The sequence below is a fragment of the Carassius auratus genome, chromosome 5, assembly GCF_003368295.1.
Source record: "Carassius auratus strain Wakin chromosome 5, ASM336829v1, whole genome shotgun sequence".
Taxonomy (NCBI): domain Eukaryota; kingdom Metazoa; phylum Chordata; class Actinopteri; order Cypriniformes; family Cyprinidae; genus Carassius; species Carassius auratus.
The window spans coordinates 25,773,315-25,795,116 of NC_039247.1; the positions used below are offsets into that span (position 1 = coordinate 25,773,315).

The window sequence follows — 21,802 nt, forward strand, 5'->3', positions numbered from 1 at the left end:
GCTATACATGTGTGTTTGACAGATTCATCGGTTTTTATAGGCATTTCTATTTGGGGGGGGGGGGCAGATAATTAAGTGACGGAGAAAACATAATAAGCACAGATATTCCATCTTTAAAAGAACACAGGCATTTTTTTCTTCAGATTTTTTTTTTTACATGTGCAAACAATACAACATTTTGAAGTCATAGTGCTTCATAAACAGAGCCTTTGTGCCCTCAGGTGAGAGTGAGGTGTGAGATCTTTATTAGTCCATGAAGATTCACTAAACGTGTCCAAGAGACTACCAAACCATCGTGTAAAATGTATACCATTGATTTAAGGTCCCCAGACTGTTGAAAGAACCACACTTCTTGTAAGTGTTAAAAAAGCGGTCTCTTGATCAGCAAGAGTTCAGTCTACTGTAGTTCATCGCTACAACAACTGTGCAACACCTGACTTAAAGTGTAAATTAATAAATCACTGCAAGATTTATAGATTCACTGTATAGCTTTGTCAAACATATTTCAAGAAATATACATGCATACGTATTTATATGCTTCATTTGGATCCACAATTAAAATCAGATCATCGAATATATAGACTTTTTTAAATGTATTATATAGCAAGATGAATTAATTAGTAAATAAATAAATAAATAAATAATAAAACATGTTATAGTCCAACAATAGTCATATTTAGGAATTCTACTACATAACTTTGTAACTACATGTCAACGTGTTAGGGTTAGTAGAATAAGTTGACATTCTTGCAAAGTTGTAGACAGTAGAATATGGGGACCATCAAAATAAAGAGTAAGCAGATAATAAGCAGACAGTCTATTAATACTCTAATGACTGGTAGGGGATATATACTTGCAAAGTTACTTATACTGTAGCCATCAAAATGTATATTGTTATCATCAACTGTGTACTGTGACAGTTTACATTACAAAGGTGAAATATCTATAGTTAGTTAGTACACTTACTGCACACTAGATGGCGTACATCTACAGTAGTTAGATTTGATATCTGTACATTGGCCTGTGATTTTCCCAAAATGACCTATAGAAAAATGGAAAAAGGTAGAATTTACACACTGGTCTGCAATTAAAGTTGTTTTGTTTTCATTGGGGTTAGGGTTAGGGATTTAGGGTTTATCAAAAAAAAAAATGTTGTAACCTTAAAATACTTTAAAAAGCATGTCAATATACAGTTACGCTACACCCCACAATAACAAAGTATATGTATATGTATTAAAAAGAAACAATTGAAATATCACATAGTTATTAAGACTCTTTGCTATATAGCTGAGGTGCATCACATTTCTCTGAATCATGGTTAAAACTGTTTCTACATTAGACTGGAGTCCAGTAAATTGGACATAATTTGGAAAGGCACACTGGTCTCACAGCTAAAATTGCATATCAGAGCATTAATTCATGTAGGGAGATAAAATACATAATTGAATGCCTTTTAGTATAAGGCTGCAATGTAATGCAACGCAGTGCAATGCAATGCAAAAAATAAAATGAAGGGTCTTAACACTCTGAATGCACCGTATGTTCTAATATGGATTTTTTCACCACTATCATTATCATCTCACTATCCTTGTATCATTATGACAAGATGTTGATTCAGTCTCAACCTTTACCACAATCTCACACAGAGCAAAACAGCCCACACACTCTTATCTAAATCAAGGATCAAGACTGTCGTCTTCCATTCGTCAGGTGATCAAAGCGATGAGTGGTAAGAGAATTGATAAACATACAGGTGGGGGATTTTAAAACTGTGATGTACATTACTCTAAATATATGACCAATATCCTGTGAATGTCCCTTTGACTGCTCTGTATATGTTTTACTCACATGTTGGAACTAATTTGAAATAAGTAAAGGAAATATATATGTTTTTTTTTTTTTCAATCTTGCTCAAGTTCATTTCTCAGAAGGAGCCCCGCCATGTGTACAAATTGAAAGGATGTTCTTACAAATTTTATCAAACCCGCTGATCACTGTGCGGTTGTCGTTGTTCGCGCTGTGACAAAAACACGCTCCGTGTGCTGTTAAGCAGCAAGCTGGGTAAAAACTCTTTGTACTTATGTGTTGCATTAAAGCTGTGAGTTTTTTCCCATACACATAAACAACATTGCAGATACTGTAGATGACTCTATGAGGTCTCCAGCTATACACAACCAATCTCATTAAAATGGTAAGACAGTGTCTATTAGGCAAAACCTAAGGTTTAGGTTTTGCCTGGATGTCTTTTCTGTGTTGATAAATGAAATGTATAGATGCTGTTAAGGAGGACAAGCTTTTAGTGTTACTGCAATGTGTTTCCTAAGTTAGGCCTCCTAACGTTGAATTCTCTGAAGTGTGAACATGTCTCTTCCTGTGTGTGTTTGTGTGTGTGTGTGCTTGTAGGAGAAAGAGAGAGATATTTAACTTCTCACAGCTCATACCACATGTTCTCCAGTACAGTATCTGTAGTCACTATATAACTGCCAAATGCATCATTTAGATAAAACTGTTAGTTCATCCTTGTTTTGTGCTGCTTTATGTACTGGACATGTTTGTGAAACAATAGTATTCTAAAATATCTCTAAGCATGAAATGTCTGTATTCACTTCATACGTGCAGTTTATTAGTAACATAAACTCTCTTTCAGATAGTGGATGTAGTCAAACTTTAGAATGTGTGGAACCTACATCAGGCTGAAAATGTGTTTCCTTGAAAGCTCAATAGAAGCAAAGAAGTGAACTGACTTAACAGTTCCTCTTTGGTTTTCTGAGATCTGTCATCTGAAACGTTCACTCATTTCTCAAAAGTTTCAAGGGCCTTAGAGTAATCTAAGAAAAGTGTTGGTTCCCTTAAAAAGCAAGTTCCCACCACACATTTTGTACTTGTTATGCAGCACCGAACATAGTGAACATAGTAAACAAAAGCTGAATTTAGCCATGAGGTAAAAAAAAATATCATTCATATTGAGAAAGATTATATCATATATGATTCTTCTAATGTCTTTTTATTTCTTATAAGTTTGTTCAATTGAATTGTTATATAACAACAATGATTACTTAATGGTGGAATCTATAACTTAAAGGGAATACAGTTAAAAGTTCTTGTTTGTAATTTGTAAATATGTTAAAGAATCACAGAACTGTTTTTGTATTGTTGGTTATCTGTTTTTTATATTTGTTTGCTTATAGTTTATAGTTCCTGTGGCCCAGTGGTAGAGCATTGAGTTAGCAGTGCAAAAGGTTGTGGGTTCAATTCCCAGGGAACACACATACTGGTCAAATATTTAGCCTGAATGCATTGTAAGTCGCTTGGGATAAAAGCATCTGATAAATGTAAAAGTTGTTCACATCCATTTAGCAATAATCAGACATAAGTTTATCAAAGTCACACTCAAGCATGCACACAACACTATACAATGTGTTACAACACTCCTCTGGTCTCCCCAGAAAAAAATAAAGACTAGTCTGTACATTTCACTCATTGCATTTACTCAGTAAATCAGTATTTGCTATAAAAATGCTGTTTTTAATGGTTGACAAAACCACAGCTCAGTGAGAAATGTTAAAGTTAAGTTCTCAAGCGATAAATTATTTCTCTTTTCTTTCTACTACAAAAGTTCAACTATGCATGCTAGATTGCAGAAGTGAAACTGAGTTTTTATTGCACAAGCTCTGTATATGTAAGTTTCATTTGCAATTTGATACTGAAGAGGATTGATTAACATCCAGTTACTCTATGGCTATGATGGCTACCACACTGTATGGAGCCTATAATGAGAGCACTGTGCTAATCTGTGCATAATCTGTGCATAAACAATTGTCAGACTACAAAATTTAAATCTACAGTTTTCCCCCAAAATTCTGTCAAATTATATATGTTATTATGTAGAACAGTCAAATCTTAAAAGTTAGTATTTCTCTTGGTTATGGATGGATAAAATAATCAAACATCATCAGTCAAATAATACAATATGATAGTTATGATGCATTTATTATGCATTAATTAAGACATTAAGCTACTGTTATCATAGAGCTTTGATATGTTCTGTATGAAATTCTTGACTGTTCTTTAGTTCAACAAACACATACAACCACAGGCATAACCTAGGTCTATTTGAAGGCAAAATATACAACCACAGTTGAGGCTTTAGGTTAAGTTAATTTTAACTTTAGGCTAGACAAACCTTGAGAACTACCTGAATAAAAACAACCTACAGCGGTTAACTCATTACATCTCTGAAAACAAGTAGTCCTTTGCATGTCAAGACACCATTATTATCATCTATAATCCCATATGCAGTAAAAGTATTCTAATATTGCATAACAAAACTAAAACCCTGATAATATTCATTTTTGCCCCATAAACCATGCCCCTCTGCAAATTTTTGACTGACTGAAATACTGTCCCACATTAGGCTAATCATACTGTCCCACTTTTCGAAATCTTATTTCCTAAAGTGCGTCAGTATGAAATTTTATTAAAATGTAAAATACATAGTTTATACAAACAAAGTTATACTATTTTTTGATGGACAAATATTTTATAAACACATTACGCCAAAAAGTAGCAGGATTGTTTAAAATGAATTTATACTCCTTAATATCAAGTTCAAAACTCAATTCATGTTTTTATGGGGGAGCTACAAACAAGAAACCTTAAGTGTCCCAATTCACCCTATATATATATATATTATATTATATATCATATTGTGTTGAGTGGGGCGGGGTCGAGAGCCGTGGGAACGGGGCGAGGCCGGTGGAGTGATTGGGAAATGAGCGACACCTGCTCCACTCACCGGTCTCGAATCCCACGGAGGAGATGGAGGGATATAAAACTGAAGCGACGACAGGGAAGGACGAGAGAGGACCAGGCTTGGATTTTAGTTTGTGTTTCTAATCTTTTGTACTCCATTTTATTTTCATTCATTATGCAATTGTATATATATATATATATATATATATATATATATATATATATATAGTACAGACCAAAAGTTTGGACACACCTTCTCATTCAAAGAGTTTTCTTTATTTTCATGACTATGTGTATTTTAGATTCACATTGAAGACATCAAAACTATGAATTAACACATGTGGAATTATATATGGAATTATATACATAACAAAAAAGTGTGAAACAACTGAAAATATGTCATATTCTTGATTCTTCAAAGTAGCCACCTTTTGCTTTGATTACTGCTTTGCACACTCTTGGCATTCTCTTGATGAGCTTCAAGAGGTAGTCACCTGAAATGGTCTTCCAACAGTCTTGAAGGAGTTCCCCGAGAGATGCTTAGCACTTGTTGGCCCTTTTTGCCTTCTGTCTGCGGTCCAGCTCACCCCTAAACCATCTGGATTGGGTTCAGGTCCGGTGACTGTGGAGGCCAGGTCATCTGGAGCAGCACCCCATCACTCTCCTTCTTGATCAAATAGCCCTTGATGCCTTCAGTGTGACTCTACAATTTTCATAGTCATGAAAATAAAGAAAACTCTTTGAATGAGAAGGTTTGTCCAAACTTTTGGTCTATACTGTATATATATAAAGACCTCTAACACTAGCTTGCTCTATTCTTTTTCTGTTCTATTTTTCTATTCTTTTCTTTCTTTTTATTTATTATATTATTTTAAAGCCCTTGCTAACCTAACTGAGACTTGTTATAGCACTTAAATATCATTGCACTTTGTGTTTTTGATTGCTTCCACTGTCCTCATTTGTAAGTGGCTTTGTATAAAAGCGTCTGCTAAATGACTAAATGTAATGTAGCTAATAAATGTATAGAGGGAGAGAGAGAGAGAGAGAGAGAGAGAGAGAGAGAGAGGTGCCTGAATGTAAATATGCTACGCTGCGGCTGCCCTCGAGGTAGGCGGTTCACTGGGTTCTGAAACAGCCTATGAGAGTTCACGAGCACCTGTTGGGCTGTTTTGACGTGACTGATGGGAAGGGAATACCCCGTACTCTTCCGTTAGTTGGTAGACTGCGCGTGTAGCAGACTGTCAGAGGAGGCGACAATGTGCAAGTGCTCGGCTGCATTTTACATTACGCTAGGTATTTGCTTTAGCTGTGTGTGTGTTGTGTTTGTAAGTGTTTTAATAGAATTATGGTATTGTATTAAATTTCATTCATATGGTTGCTGAAAAGATAATTCATTAGATTTATCAATTTCAGGTTTCGTATCTCTCTGGACAACTGTACCGTCAACAGGTCAGTATGCGGGCACTGTGTGTGTGTGTGTGTGTTTACATTCACTTGGGTCTGAGTCCGTATAAAAAAATTATTTATTTTAACATGTTAACAATAATTTTACGATTTTTAGAAAAAGAAAAACAAAGGCACGTTATCACGTAAAATAAAGACGTGAGATTCTGGAGTGTTTCTAGTTCACTAATGTGAACTTCTTTGTACAGAACATCTTTGTACACGTTTTCTCGTCTATGTTTAAGCACAAGATGCTGTTTAAATAATTCTCAGATCATGCTGAAATGCACAACCTGTGTAGTTCATAATTGTTTATTATTATTATTATTATTATTAGCCTATTATTATTTTTTACAAAATTCTATTTTTGCAGGCCATTAGCTTTTAGCCATTGTTTTAAAAAAAATAATAATAACCTTACCTCAGCTTATCATTATACACAGGATCCTGTGACTGCAGTTCTGAAAACTTGAACTTATTAAAACATAAATGTAACAACACAGAAGGTAAGAAATGTATATTTCTACTAATGATGTAAGCAATGTATTTTTATCCAGTAAATTGGTGTAAAATAGAAAATATTATGAAAATATGTACATTGACACTTCTTAAGGTTCTATATCACCACTAAATTGTTGTAGAAAGTTGTGTGCTTTTGAAAATGTGTCAAGACAAAAGTCCAATAAAACCTATTCAGTTATTGTATGGAAGTGGTTCAGATTGCCCATATAAGTTAAGGATTGCTGTTTTCTTCTTGTAAAGTCTATTTACAGTAAGTGCAAGTTTCCCATCTTGTTCGCAAAGTCTGTTTTCACTAATGCTGCCCACTATTGTCTAATTGAGCCAGATGACATTACAAAAGAGACTAAGATGACAAATGGGACAATTATCTAGTGTCGGGACACAGAATTTAGTTTCTGACATGACCCACCCAAGTTTGAATTTAATTTTATTTGTTCTATTAACTAGTTTATCAGATGAACTATAATATAGCATGTAAGCTAGCACTTAACCTTCTTGACTTTTTAACAATTAAAATGATAAAGCATCATGTCATAATTTTGACAATCTCAACAAATGTTCTCATATTTTATACAAAAAGTTTTGACTGCATTCACTAGCTCTACATTCAGCCCTGTTAATTTATTAATAACTACAAAATAGTGGCAGCTTAATTTACTCTGTTATTTCCAAACCTATTCCCCACCCCTCTTGCTTTTTCATTTAAATATAGAAAATGACTAGAAAATAAAATGGTTTAGACCTCCGGAGCTGGACAAATACGTTGTTTACATTTCAAATTAAAGACCTTCAAGTCCTGTTTTGCACTTTATTTGTGGCAAGTGGTGTTATTTTTTGTATATATTAAAAGTAGATATTTCTCATCTCACAGGAGTTTCTGATTTAGCATGCTACATAAAATATATCAAAAACCAACGTATGTCCTTCTGTGAATGGACAGGAAACATGTCAACCTCATACACACTGTACACAATACAGTAAGTTTCTGTAGGCTGAGCTTCACTCCATTTTTTTTAATCCTCATATCACAACTAAAAGTTAACGTCTTATTTATTTTATTACTGATAATTCTATTTAACAATCCACACTCTTTGTTTCCTGTGTAGGAGAAAATGTAGTTGTATAGCTGTACATCAGAAGGACAACATTTGGACTTCCATTGACTTTCGTGTTGTCTTACAATGGAATGTGACGGCTCATGTTATTGCAACCAGTAAAGATCAGTCCTCGTGTACCTACAAAAATTTCAGCGGAATTCCATCCATGATGAGTATGTTAATCAAAAATATTAATATTAGTAACTTCTAATTCATTAAAATCGGAAATGTATCGAATCTCTGACCTTAATTTAAATTAGTGGTGGGCCGTTATCGGCGTTAACGTGCTGCGTTAACGCGAGACTCTTATCGGGCGATAAAAATTTTTTCGCCGTTAATCTATTCTCAAAGTTGTGTTGGGAGCTGGGTGAGCCTGGGTCTATACTAAGCAGGCTATGATGACTTTCACCTTGATATTTTATATAAGCGACTGGCTGAGGCCAGCCTAAAAAGATGCTCAGGACAGTCGTCAGACCACTGCTGCGCATCGTCACGAAAGCTGATCTTTTTCACATGTTTTTAAGCCGTACCGCTTGTCGATTTAAACATTAAAGCATCCAAACCTCGCGCTGTGTTCAGTGCGCATGAGAGAGAGAGCCGCGTATCATGGACAGCGACACTGAACCGAGCTCTCTTCTGCGAAGAGAAAGGCGTCTCAAAACACTTGAACATCGAATTTGCTTATTTTTGCTCTTGTGCCGACAAATACATAGAAAATGGGATGTGTATTATATTAAATGCGTTCACCGTCTCTTAAAGGGACCGCGCCTAATTTAGCTACTGGCTGCTGTAATGTTAATCCAAGAAAATGAAAATGAAAATCACTCACTGCTCTTGACTGAATAACTTTGTAGTTTTAAGTCAACCCAAAAATTATTCAGACACCAGATCTAATTTTTGAGATATATATATATATATATATATATATATATATATATATATATATATATATATATATATATATATAGCAAAACTGTAATAATGTGATAAATGTTGAAGGAGTCTCAATAAATGTAGGTTTGATTGTATATTTCATTAGTGCTATTTTACATTTAATTATTTGGTTTCTGTACCTTGACACCTACAAACTTGAAAAAAACGTAAACATTGGTGTGAAACAGGCGTAATGTTGTTTGCACCTTGTGCAATGTGGAATTAGTTTACCGCTTTTTCAAGCAGTTTGTGATGCATTTTGGAAACAGGAGATGAGCCCCTTTTCTAATGCACCACCTAGCTTGATATACCCCTTCTCAAAGACTTACTGTTTGTCAATTTTATTTGGGTAACACACATATTCTGTATACCTTCGGCAGAATTCGAATGAGCCATTTTAATCTAGATTAATCTAGATTAATTTCAAGATCACAGTGAGATTAATCTAGATTAAAAAAATGAATATATGCCCACCACTAATTTAAATATACTGACTTAGCTTGAAGTTACTAGAATGATTAGAAATAGTACATACAAGAACTTCAAATATTAGTTAAAGCTGCATGAAAACTATTTTACCAGACAGAAATTTCTGCATATTAGTATGTGATTCTGCATTGGAATATTTCATGTTTTCTTTCATTTTAGCAATGTGTGGTCCTCATTCAACAATTACTCACAAAAGAAGCTCAGGCAATCTGACTGTGTTGGTGGAGTGGGGAAATGAAAAACAAGATATTAAAAGCTTCCTTGTAAAGTACAGAGAGTTCAACACTACAAGGTGGAAAGAGGTTAGTAGCAGACATCAGACAAGAGGTCAGGCATTTATTATTCATTTCCAAAATAAATAACTGCACATTGCCACATCCTTTTACTTACTCATTTGAAATATATTCTCATAACTGGCTGACACCTGTTAAAAAATAGTGTAGCTAACACACATAATAAATAATTTGTCCAATGAGTATACAAAGGTGGCTTTTCTTTTTTGCTCTCAATTTATGAATATCTTCATGTGCATTTTTTTCCCTTAAACCCTGAATAATTTAGGATCCTGGTCTAAAGGTTATAGTAATAGAGTGTGTACCTTTTCCCAAACCGTCATACCCATAAAAGGTGCATATTAGTACTTTGAGAGCACAAATTAGTTCATAAATTTAACGTATGGCAACTTTTAAAATACTACTGGCACAAGTGACAACTTTGTTTCTGAGAGTGTACAATTATAGCACACTTATGGGCATACTGCAACTCATGATGTAATGTGCTCAACTTCCGTTTTAAGAGTTGCCATTGTGATGGAAATAATCTCTCATGTCTCATTACTGGTTTCATGTTATCCTCTTATTTTAGAGTAATAGTAAGCAGGATGTCAATTGCTTGGTCGTTTAAAATATTTGTATGGATGGCAATGTTGTGCATAGCAAACCTATACTGTACTTTAGTCTTGGGTCTTGAGCTGGTAAGATGTTGACAGTATCTAGTTCTGTGGCATGTTAGAGTGTGGTATAACACACTGGAGTTGAGTAGAATGCAAGTCAGCTGATAATATGGACGGTTTGGTAAAGAAGAGAGTAGTGGTGTGGTGGGCTACCACAGCGTGAAAAAAACAAGGGTGAAGTTTAGTTAAGAATAGATTCTATCTGCCGTTGTATCTTTCTGTCTGTAAAATCTTTAAAGCTTCAAACTTTTTACACCTTTTGAAAATTTTTCAATCTAGGCTTTCAATCACACCAAGTTCGTTTCGACTAACTTTACTTTACTTGTCTAGTAGTAAAAATGCAGGACTTGGAGTTAAGTTTGCTACAGGCCCATTACCTGATGTGAATTTAATTGCCTGTCCCACCTAATGTTGTACACTTTTCCTCCACAGCAACAGTCTATAGACAACAAAAAAGGCATTTTATTGAATCTGACACCATCTCTGCAGTACGAGTTGCAAACACAGTGTGTCTCCAACGAAAAGTGTGTGCATTGTCCACTCAGTAAGGTCATCATAGTTCCACCTGGTGAGTTAGAAGTGACTTAAAACAAGGGTGTATTTACTGATCTATGTATTTTCTTGAAACTATACTTTTGTTGTTAATGAAGTGTACTTTTCTGTGCCATGAAACAAGTTACAAACACTCCCTTGTCTTGTTTGATAAAACAGGTAGAGTTGCACTAAACTCATGGCTTAGGTTGAGCTAGTTTTGTTCTTAGTCACTCCGCTCAAAGTCTATGTGTGGTGCAGTTGGCAGAGAAACCACACACTTTATCTTTAATATTTCATCGACCACTGTATTTTTTATATTTCCATTTCCCAGAACTCATAGATGCACCATCAATCCAACTGGAGACTCAAGACCATCAACATCTTTCTATATCACCAGGCCAGAGAAAGGTGGTCGTGAAGTGGGAGGTACTAACACATGTAATTTCCCAAGACCATCTGTGGAAATCCAATAATGGGATCCAATAAGAATCAAATAAGATCCTATTGGATAATCAAAAACTCTAATAGAATCTTATCTGAATTTCTATTCCCCATTTGGATCCTGTTGTGTCACCAATAATTTTCTTTGAATATTCAATAGCTACAAAGGTAACAGATACTAACATTCTAGGAACTACAATTATACATAAGCACTCATTCGATTGTAGTAGTTCACTATAAGCTAATCAGTAATTACTATTTTTCATAACTCCCAGAAAACTGATTAGAAACTATGTACAGTTTCATTATAAATGTGAATAATGCATAATTATTTCTAAAGTGATCATGGTAATTACTCAAATATTACCAAATCCTTCAAATGGAATTCTTAATTATTTTGGTGCAGTATTCTACATGATAGCTCCCTAGTAATGACTGAAGTTCTTGTAAGCTTTTATGGTTTTTGTAAGGTTTTGGATAGTAATTCCTTTTGATGGATTTGGTAACAATAAAGTCATTACTAGCAGACTACCATCATTATTACAATAGTTATTAAAAAATAAACTAATCCTAAGAATCTTCTAACCATTCATAATAATAAAAAGGAATGAAGTAAAAGACTTACAAATAAGCATATTTTTATGCAAAGTATGTTAAATTAGTAATTTGGGGTATGGCTAATTACTAAAAAAGGTTCCAATAGTCTTTACGGCTCTCCAGTGATTTGGTGAGAAGTGTGGACCGTAAGATATATTTTCTTTGTAAATGTACTAATTATTAACAGCTTATCCAAATCATAAGCCTGCTATTTCCTATTGATTATAAATGGTTAAATATTAAAGAAGTGGTAAAAAGTCTCATTTATTGACTAGTTTCACATAAATTATTAAATTGTATATAGTTTTCTGGGAGGTATAAAAAAATGTAATGCATAGCTAGTAGTTTTTGCTTTCTTTGTTCCAGGGGAAAGAGCAGTAGAGGCAAAGATCAATTTACAAGCATTTTTTTAAATAACAAATGAGGTAATCCAGCAAGATGCAGAAGAGAATAATCCAACTCAGGGACCCAACAACTTCTCACACTGCATGTAAAGAAAGCAACAACAAAGACTACTGAAACACAGAGGTTTATATACATAGGACAACAAAGGGTTACACAAGGCACAGTTGAGGGTAATTAGTACTGTTGCCATGGAAACAAAATACAAAGGGAAACACAAACTATAAATCCAGGCTGAAGAAACAGAAATGTTACAGTTGTGAATTACTGCATAGTTAGATTAATAAGAATGATAACATTGCTACTAATTTGTTCCTGTGTAGTTATTCATGGAATTATTCATGTTAGTCATTCATGTAGTATAACAGTTTTCTTAAGTGTTACCGGAATCCTTTAAGATCGGTTCAAAATTATAATCGAAATTCTGATCATACCTTTTTTTCCCAGTATGCAAACAGTGAGGCTGTGGATAACTACAGTGTGACAGTGAGGAAAGTATCCGGGGAACCCAGCAACCGGGACAGTTTCAGTACTAAAGATTCATCTCTCACCCTGGTCCTATCCTACTCTGCATATAACATCAGCATTAAGGCTTTAAACCATGCTGGATCATCTCCTGTTTCCAGTATAACCATTGAGCAAATGGATGAATGGAGGGGTACATTGCTTTCACATTTTCTTAAATGCTACATGCAGACTACTCTGGTTAGCCTCATGTCAAGGAGTAAACATACTGTATATATGAACAATTTGCCACGTTGCTGTTGTAAATGCTGTGTATTATTTACATTTTTTGTTTTTTTTTGTTTAGATATGTTTGGTCCATTCACTGTCAACATAACCAGCAACAACAGTTTTAGTCTGTCCTGGAGCAGCTCTGACTCAAGTGTCTGTTACTCTGTGGAGTGGTGGGCCAAAGGACAGAGACCAGCTTTCCGTCCATTCTATCTGCAGATGCAAAAAGAAAAAACAGTGAAAACCGAGAGCAGTAATGTCCCTTCTATTCTCCCTCAATAAGTAGGATGAAATAACTTCAGAATAATATATTTGTAATATTATATATTATTTGTAAAATGAGTCAAGGGAAACTTGGGATGTCCAAGCTGATTAAAAAAGCCAAGTGTAAAAGAAAACGTTCTATAAGGTTGAATCTAAAGTCTGCAGGTCTCCTGCCATCCAGGAATTTAGACTGACACCCCTGGTCTAGACACAAATAACTATTACAACTATGTTTTCTATTAGCATAAAATATACTTTTATATATATTTTACCTTGATTATAGAAGAGAGAGATTAACAGCTTTATTTATTCACAGCATTAAGTATTCCAGCATGTTCTACTTTTCTTTTCATTTAATGCAGTTTTTCGGCCCTATGCAAGATATTATTTCTTCCTGCACGTCAGACCATACATAGACACCTGCAACATGAAGAATGTGAACGGCAGTGAGACGACCCGTGGCACAGCCCAAACTTACTTCATTGAAGGAAGTGAGTCTAAATATCCATATATGAAAACTATCACATTCATTATATATGAAAAGTTCTAATATATGCTTAGAAAAAAGGGCAAAAATTACCTTTAGTGGTACAACAGCTTGTCAGTGGGTCAGTACCCTCAAAGGCAACCCCAGTACCCTCTCCTAAAAACACAGATACAGTGATTACAAGTTTGCTGGTCTGTAGACTGGGCTGCTTCACTGATAATGCTTTGCTTTTGCCAGAGATTTCTTCATGCATGAATTTAATGCACAAAAGCACAGATTTGTATTGAATTCTGAGTGTGCAAGTGTTAAGGATGTTCTGGATGTGTTAAGGATGATCTACTGAACTTTGCCAGGGAAATATGAGCTATTGTGCAAACTAAAAGAGAGAGAGAGAGAGGGGTTAAACACTGAAAATTTACAGTAACTGGTCTGCTCTAGTTTCCTTGTAATAGTTACAGTAGTAAATAAGAAGAACTTAGATAACTTATGCATCATTGTGTCTGAATGAACTGAAGCTTTTTGGGCTTTCAGGTCCTATCAGTGCTCCTGGGAATGTTAGCACTTTGAATATTACCCAGCATTCCTCAGTGATTACGTGGAGCCCTGTGTCTGAGGAAGACCTACGTGGATTCTTATTGGGCTACTACATCTACTTGACAGAGGACAATAATGAAACTTGTGAGTAGAAGTCAGTCATAAAGTTATGTTTATTCATGTTTTATGATTAAGTTTTTGAATATTTAAAAATAATTATTAGGCATTAATGAGTAATTGCTGGCTGAAAAAATGTTTTGACTGAATTATTGACGACAATAGGGACATTGCTCTGAAGTATAATTTGATAGTTCATGCTTTCAGAGAGTTTCAAGCTTATTATTAAGGATATTAAGGCTATAAATGTGAGATTTTTTTAAATGCAGTCTTTGTGTTTTTCTACAACATTAAACTTTTACAGCCTTCAAAGTGGATCCCAGTGTAAACAGCTATGAGCTGCAGAATCTCGAAAGCAACAGTGTGTACCGCGTGCAACTATCTGCATTTACAGCAGCTGGAGAAGGAGAGCGCAGTGATTACACACACTTTGTCACAAACCCGCCAGGTAAACATCATGATAATTTAGTATGTTACTGAGCTGGTATTTGGGGTTTATCTGTTCAGAATACACACTGAATGTCTGGAGGTTTGTTTTTTAATCATATGGATTGAATTAGTCACATAAGTACTGACTTCATGGCTTATTCTTACAGATTTCACAGCTCTGAACAGCATTATAGCCGCGGTCGTTGTAGGAATAATAATTCTTTTACTAGCTGTTCACTTCAGCATCCGGCTTCTGCACAGGTAGAGACACTTGCATTTTATTTTCTGAAAGATTGCAATATATAACCAGTCAATATCCCTGCATGTCTGTCATCTAATGTAGAGTTCACTGTGCATTTTTACAGAGCCAAGAAACTGCTGTGGCCGAGTATACCAAATCCTGAGAACAGCAATGCTGTTCAGAAAATTGAAATTGCATATGAACTGGTAAGCAAGAGACAAAATATACTGCTGAAACAATCATTTTGTTGTCAAGGAAAATATACAAAAAATATATAATATTTATACAAACACTAATGACCTGAGATGGTAATACTATGGTTTAAATGGAACAGAAGAGTTAGAATCAGAACCAGAAATTGCCAAATATGTTTGCACATATACAGGGAAATTGTTTTGGTGACAGACGCTTCCAGTACACAGAGACAATAACAAAAAAATACCGATAATAAAGAATTAAGATGTGTGAAGGAAATACACAAGGCGTAGCACAAGTGTTTTTGTTAGTCTCCAAGAGGGTCTGGCTGCACACTTGCACTTGCAGTCTTTATTTTTTTTTATTTTGTTGATTTTTTTTTATTACTTTTTGTTTGAATTTACCAACATTTTATAACAGTAGCCAGGTGGCGAAGACAAGAAAAAAGAAACTAAATTACAAAGTCACTTGAAATCAATACTTGCACTCTCTGCTACCTGCAACACTTGCAATCAACACTAATCGTGCGTGTTGCCAATGGAGACAAGACACTGTGGTGTCGATTAAAGATTAAAACCAATTTAGTAGCTACTATAACGTACATGGTCCTGCAAGAAAAAGTCAAGTCTGGCAAATCCGTGGCCAGAACGCCAGAATATGAACGCTTGCGCAAAGTCTCTTGTAAGTGTTTTCCTCTCGTAGAAAAACATAAACGCTTAACATGGCTTAGTGTATTAAGACATTATTAAAATATCAAATTAAATATACAGTTCATTATTTTAATGAATATGCATATAGTATTTTCCTCACATACCGCAAAATGTGGCATAATGGACTAAGATAATAAAGGCCAAACTCAATATGCTTCTCTACATTATTAAAATAGGCTACATAACTAATATGTACAGGCAAGCAGGTGAGCCCAGAATAAACGCATTGCGCAAAGTTTCACGTTAAGCATTTTTCCATATAGAATAAACTGTCGACAACTCGTTTATATCACGTCCATTAAGCTACATTATGTGTTTTATTTATAATGATTTTCTATAGGAGGAAAACGTTTAATGTACAATTTAACGTAATGCGTTCTGTACTCGTCTGCTTGCCTGTATGGAGTTGATCCTTTTAAAATCACTTAATGCATTTCATAATGCACGTTCATATTTGCTGGTCTGTATATACGTTGAGTCAACAACAAAACATATAGTCTAGGCCTACTGAATTGTCTTTATCATCTTAGTCTGTTATTAGGTCACATTAAGCGTTTTGTTGTATGGGAGGACAAAGTTTGCTCATTGTGTTCATAGTCATCCGCTTGCCTTGTAGTACATTAAATAATAACTATATTGAATTTGGTCTTTTAAAGCTGCAGTCGGTAACTTTTGACGTTCAAGCGGTTAATAAACAGAACTGCTTTCTTCTCTCTGTTTATGTCTATGATGAATCACAAAGGTACTGGGTTACTCCGCCGCGGTACTCCCGAAGCAATCTAAAATACTCCGACTATAAGCGATAAGCATAGATATGCCATTCGGACTGGAAATATGAACTATCCAATGGCCAAACATTATATAGACGCAAAACATGGGAGTGATTCGACCCTAAGAGTAGTGGGCATTGAGGCTGTTCGCCTGGATGCCAGGGGTGGGGATATCATCAAACGCCTTAAACAAAGGGAGACATATTGGATCTATTCCTTGAGGGCTACTAGTCATCCAGGTCTTAATGAAGACTTTGACCTCTCACCTTTTTTGTAAAAGTTGTGTCTCAATAGGGACAGTGTATTGTTGTCCGTGAATGTTGACTGTTCTTTTAATGTACTGTAATGCCCATAATAATATTTTTCTCCTGTTGCTTTGGAACTATCTTGACAATGAATCCAGAAGTAAGATGGGTAACTAGCCTCTACACATTTATTTGACTTTATGGATATAATTGTGTGGAGTACACAAGATGTTGGTATTGGTGTTACTCTCTCCTGTTGTTGTTTTTTTTGTTTTTTTTTCTTCCACTTGGAGATCCTTTATCTTGTATTTGTATGGTTTGATCTTTGGTATTAGCCATTATCTGAACTATTGCCTCTAGTGGCCAAAAAATTGTGTTACAAGTGCCAGAGTGGCACACCTGAAACCAATGCAACTATAAGTACTGCGTGATTCTGTCTGTTTGTTACCAACACCCTGATGAAGGCCAATGGGCCGATACGCGTTGGTGTTTTAATGCTTTAGCCCAACCATTAAAGGCTTTTTAACTTTTGCATCCTATTGAGTGCCTGGACTTGGATTTTTTTCCAAAATCTTTTTCTATATTGAACCCTTCCAAGAGCACCAGAGGATACAAGGGATTCCAGCAGCGCTCCAGTTCTCTTTTGTATAAGCGATAAGCGTTTACCGGGAGCGATAAGAGAAACAACCAATCAGAGTTGCGGTCCTTAACTTTTTTTTGTGTTCAAAGTATACAAAATGTATATAATAAGCGAGTACACCATGAATCAATTTTTTTGTCAAAAGTTACCGACTGCAGCTTTAATTGAACTTAATGTATCTTAATACAGGAGGGAAACGCTTAACGAAAGACTTTGTGCATTGCATTTATATTCTGATGTTCTGTGGCCACAGATATGATGGTCTTGTCTTTTTCTTGCAGGACCATATAGTAGGCCTACTAATTTAGTTTTAATCGTTTAATCACCACCACAGCGTCTTGTCTCCATTGGCAACACACACGATTTGTGTTGATTGCAAATGACGTCACAGGTAGCGGAGAGTGCAAGTGGTGATTGCAAGTGACATTGTAATTTAGTTTCTTTTTTCTTGTCTTCACCACCTGGCTACTGTTGTAAAATGTTGAGAGATTCAAACAAAAAGTTATCAATAAATAGAACAAAATAAACAAAATACAGACTGCAAGTGACGTCGCTAGCGGAAGCAAAGTGTCTGAGAGTGCAAGTCTGAGAATGCAAGTGCAAGTCTACAGCCAGAGCCTTCTGCTAGTTTCAGCCTGACACAGTTCTCATTTTCCCGTCCTGTGACGCATTGTTTAAACAGCAAATGCATTTGCACCCATAGGCATGCTGGTCTAAAAAAGAAATGTGTTCAGGCGCATTGTTGGTGCATTGCTTTTTTGAGGAACTGAAAATATTTTTTCTTTGTTATTTAAAGAGTGCATTAGTAATATGCGCCTATGGGTGCACAACGTGCATACACTTTGCTTATAATACACACAGGGACACGCAGCAGCACACAATCATTTTTAAAAATGAAAACTTAGCGCAACTGGCTTGTATAGGGGATGGGCGATAAGACTCTGATTGGTTTATAGCATGTTACACCCAATAAAAAACACCCATAACTCCTTAAAGGGGGGGTGAAATGCTATTTTTTACACTGTTAAAGAGTTGGATTCCCATGCTAAACATGGACAAAGTTTCAAAAATTAAGTTGTACGTTTGAAGGAGTATTTTTGTTCCCAAAATACTCCTTCCGGTTTGTCACAAGTTTTGGAAAGTTTTTTTCGAGTATGGCTCTGTGTGACGTTAGATGGAGCGGAATTTCCTTATATGGGTCCTGAGGGCACGTCTGCCGGAAGAGCGCGCGCTCCCGTATAGCAGAGCACTGAGAGGCTGAGCACAGACAATCACTGATCAGAGCGAGAGCGTCACGAAATGTCATAAAAGAAGTGTTTTTTTGGTTGCCAGGGCAAGACAACCCTGCACAGATTACCAAAAAAAAACAGCATTAAGGGACCAGTGGATGGAGTTTATTTTTACAGAGCATCAACGGAGTTGTGCAAGTGTTTTTGTTTGTTCCCTGCATTTCGAAGATGCTTGTTTTACAAACAAGGCCCAGTTTGACGACGGATTTGCGTATCGTTTATTTCTTAAGGATGATGCAATTCCAACGAAAAAGGGTCACGATCGTGTGTTGGAACCACAGGCTGTGAGTAAAACTGCTTAAAATATCTCTGCCTCCTTGTTAGTGCGTCCGCCTCCCATGCCGGAGACCCGGGTTCAAACCCGCTCGGAGCGAGTCGTTGCTGCTGCTGCTTTCGTTCAGTTTCAGCCTTGGGACCTGATTCTGGATCATAAATAAACGGCTGAATCTGACTGTTAGCCATGGTTTGTTTTGGATGATGTTTTTCTTTTCCTCACGGTAATGTCACAACTTCCAAACGCTCTCTCTCTCAACGCAAAAGCCTATTCGCGCTCGTAATTCTTTTGCTCCGCCCACACGTCACGCCTCCAGCCAGTCGAGTTTTTCCGGGAAAAATCGGTACAGACTATCTTTCTCTTATGAATATAATAAAACTAAAGACTTTTTGGAGTAATGAAGGATGCAGTACTACTCTATAGGTACTCAAGATTAACAGGATATTGAGTGAAAACGAGCATTTCACCCCCCCCCCCCTTTAAGAGAATAGAGACAGCCTGTGAAGACCATGCGCCCAGGCACACCGACCGTTTTCCCGTCGTTAAAACTAGCAAAAATGGATTCAGACACGCCCTGTGTGCACCTGTTGCATGCGCTTTAGGCCATGCACTTTGGACCATGCACTTAGTTTGTTAAAATAGAGCTAATAAGTCACTCGTTTTCATAAAGTAACACTGTCAAACAGCGACTTCTACAGGTAAAGTTACAGCGGAGGCATGCCTCCCTTCGCTCCATAGACTTTCAACAGAGACCCAAAAGCAAGCCATGAGTTTTCTAGAGGCTCAGATGAAGGGGGGAAAGTCACTTGAGAGGAAGTAATGTCGCCATCGCAATATGATTGGATATGAATGGTTATGATTGAATGTGTACGGTTCATACGATAAATCCCGCCTCTTGTTTTTGTGCAAGCTCTCGGTCTGAATGAAGAAAATGATGGTGTTATTGACTAATTATAAAGTAAACAACTCTCTTGCTTGGATATCACTGCTTTGTGCCACATCAAACTAAATCTTGAAATGGTCAGTTTTTAGTGAGCAGCATTTATTTCATTATTTATTCATATTTGTTTATATTAGTTAATACAAATACTATTTCCATTTTTAGTTAATGTAAGTTCACAGTGCATAAACTAATGTTAACAAGCAACTTTTGATTTTAATAATGCATTTAACAATGCATTAACTAAGCTTAATATATGCTGTAGAAGCAGGCTATTGTTTATTCTTAGTTCATGTTAACATCCTCCTCATTTTAAAACATAACCGCAACGCCACTGATGTATATGTGTGTGTGTATATATATATATATATATATATATATATATATATATATATACACACACACACACACACACACACACACGTATACAAGTGTACGTTCTTTACAACCACAAAAATATTTAAGTTTCATTTTATGATGAGGTGTTTGAACATATTCACGAGTGAATTCATTATTTGGATCCTTTGGCCATGTTCTGCTATGCGTTTCTTCTGCAGGGTATCGTGGAGCCACTAATCAGACAGAGATTAGAAGAAAGTGAGGGATGTGATTCCAGTACAGTGTGTGTCATTGGGAGCAAGAGGGAGGCATCTCTTCTCAGCAGCCCTCCCACTACACTTCTCCTCAGTGAAGATGAGGACAGCACATCCATCCCGGAGGAGATCGCATCACCTGACATCCCAACACAAGTCCCAACCAGAGAGCCTGCTGTCAAAGAGACTTTCCTTACGGACTTGAATAAAACAGACTCCATTTTGAGCACTTCTTTCAACGAAGAAGTCACATCCTTTAAAAGCAAAGACCCTGGAGAGACCGCTTCCAACCCTACAGTATCGGACTTCATCCCAGCATCCCAACCTGCTGTGGTTTTCATGAGCGATTACACTACCATGGAGATCTTCCAGCAGGTCACTATGACAGGGATTCAGGGTCCATCCATTCAAGCAGTAAAACCTGAATTGGTTGCTGTACATACAGGGCAGGATTACATTCGGCAGTCCTATTTTTTGCAAGAAACAGTCAAGGAACCACCAGGGGCATTTAATGGTACTGATTTTTTGAACACAGAAATCACAGTGCTTTGAGACACTTTTATCCTGTGATTTAGAGGACACTCACTATACGGACACAATCCCTCGGGAGCACCCTAAGATTAGGAGCCTCATTTATGGGGTATAATGTTCATTGTCCTGTTCCTGACAGCTTTAGCCTTTTAGTAATAAAAGATGGAATGCGCTACTTGTATTGACAGTGAATTGGACTCGGGTCTCCCAATTCTACCTCTGAAGCATTCTCACGACAGAGACCATGGCATCAATGACACAAGCCTAGATGTTCCTTAAACGAGGACATGAAATGCATTTTCAAATCTTTAAATCATGTTTCTTGAGGTTATCAATGTTTAATTGCATAAAAAAAAGAGAGTGAACCACGTTTCCATCCTTATTTTCACTATTTCTTAAACACTTGATTTCAAAGGGTTACCTCTTTTTTTTTCTCTAAATGGTTTCTTCTAGTGTTCAAATGATATGAAATATATATATCTCTGCACTGTGGCTTAAATTATCGTACATGATCTGTACAGAATATACTATATCTCTTTGTGAATGTACAGTTTTACATTAAATATATTTGTAAAATATATCATCATCTGCATTCAAGTTTAGGGACTTGCAACTTGAACTTCAAAAACATGGTAGTGAGTTTAAC

The 21,802-nt window shown here is 36.1% G+C and overlaps 1 protein-coding gene across 2 annotated transcripts; it reads left to right on the plus strand.

The window, feature by feature from the left end:
- Positions 1-5,980: 5,980 nt before the first annotated feature.
- LOC113083761 (interleukin-31 receptor subunit alpha-like) lies at positions 5,981-21,683 on the plus strand. Of its 2 annotated transcripts, none has more exons than XM_026254704.1 (16): positions 5,981-6,045; positions 6,166-6,201; positions 6,639-6,701; positions 7,589-7,694; positions 7,824-7,987; positions 9,396-9,538; positions 10,621-10,756; positions 11,054-11,148; positions 12,610-12,820; positions 12,974-13,150; positions 13,524-13,652; positions 14,180-14,326; positions 14,604-14,747; positions 14,896-14,989; positions 15,094-15,175; positions 20,590-21,683. In XM_026254704.1, the coding sequence occupies exons 1-16, from the start codon at positions 6,009-6,011 to the stop codon at positions 21,175-21,177; spliced, it is 2,352 nt and encodes a 783-aa protein (XP_026110489.1). In that variant the 5' UTR covers positions 5,981-6,008; the 3' UTR covers positions 21,178-21,683. The 2 variants fall into 2 exon arrangements, with proteins under 2 accessions (XP_026110489.1, XP_026110491.1); XM_026254706.1 differs by having other exon boundaries at positions 5,995-6,077; positions 20,590-21,682.
- Positions 21,684-21,802: the final 119 nt, after the last annotated feature.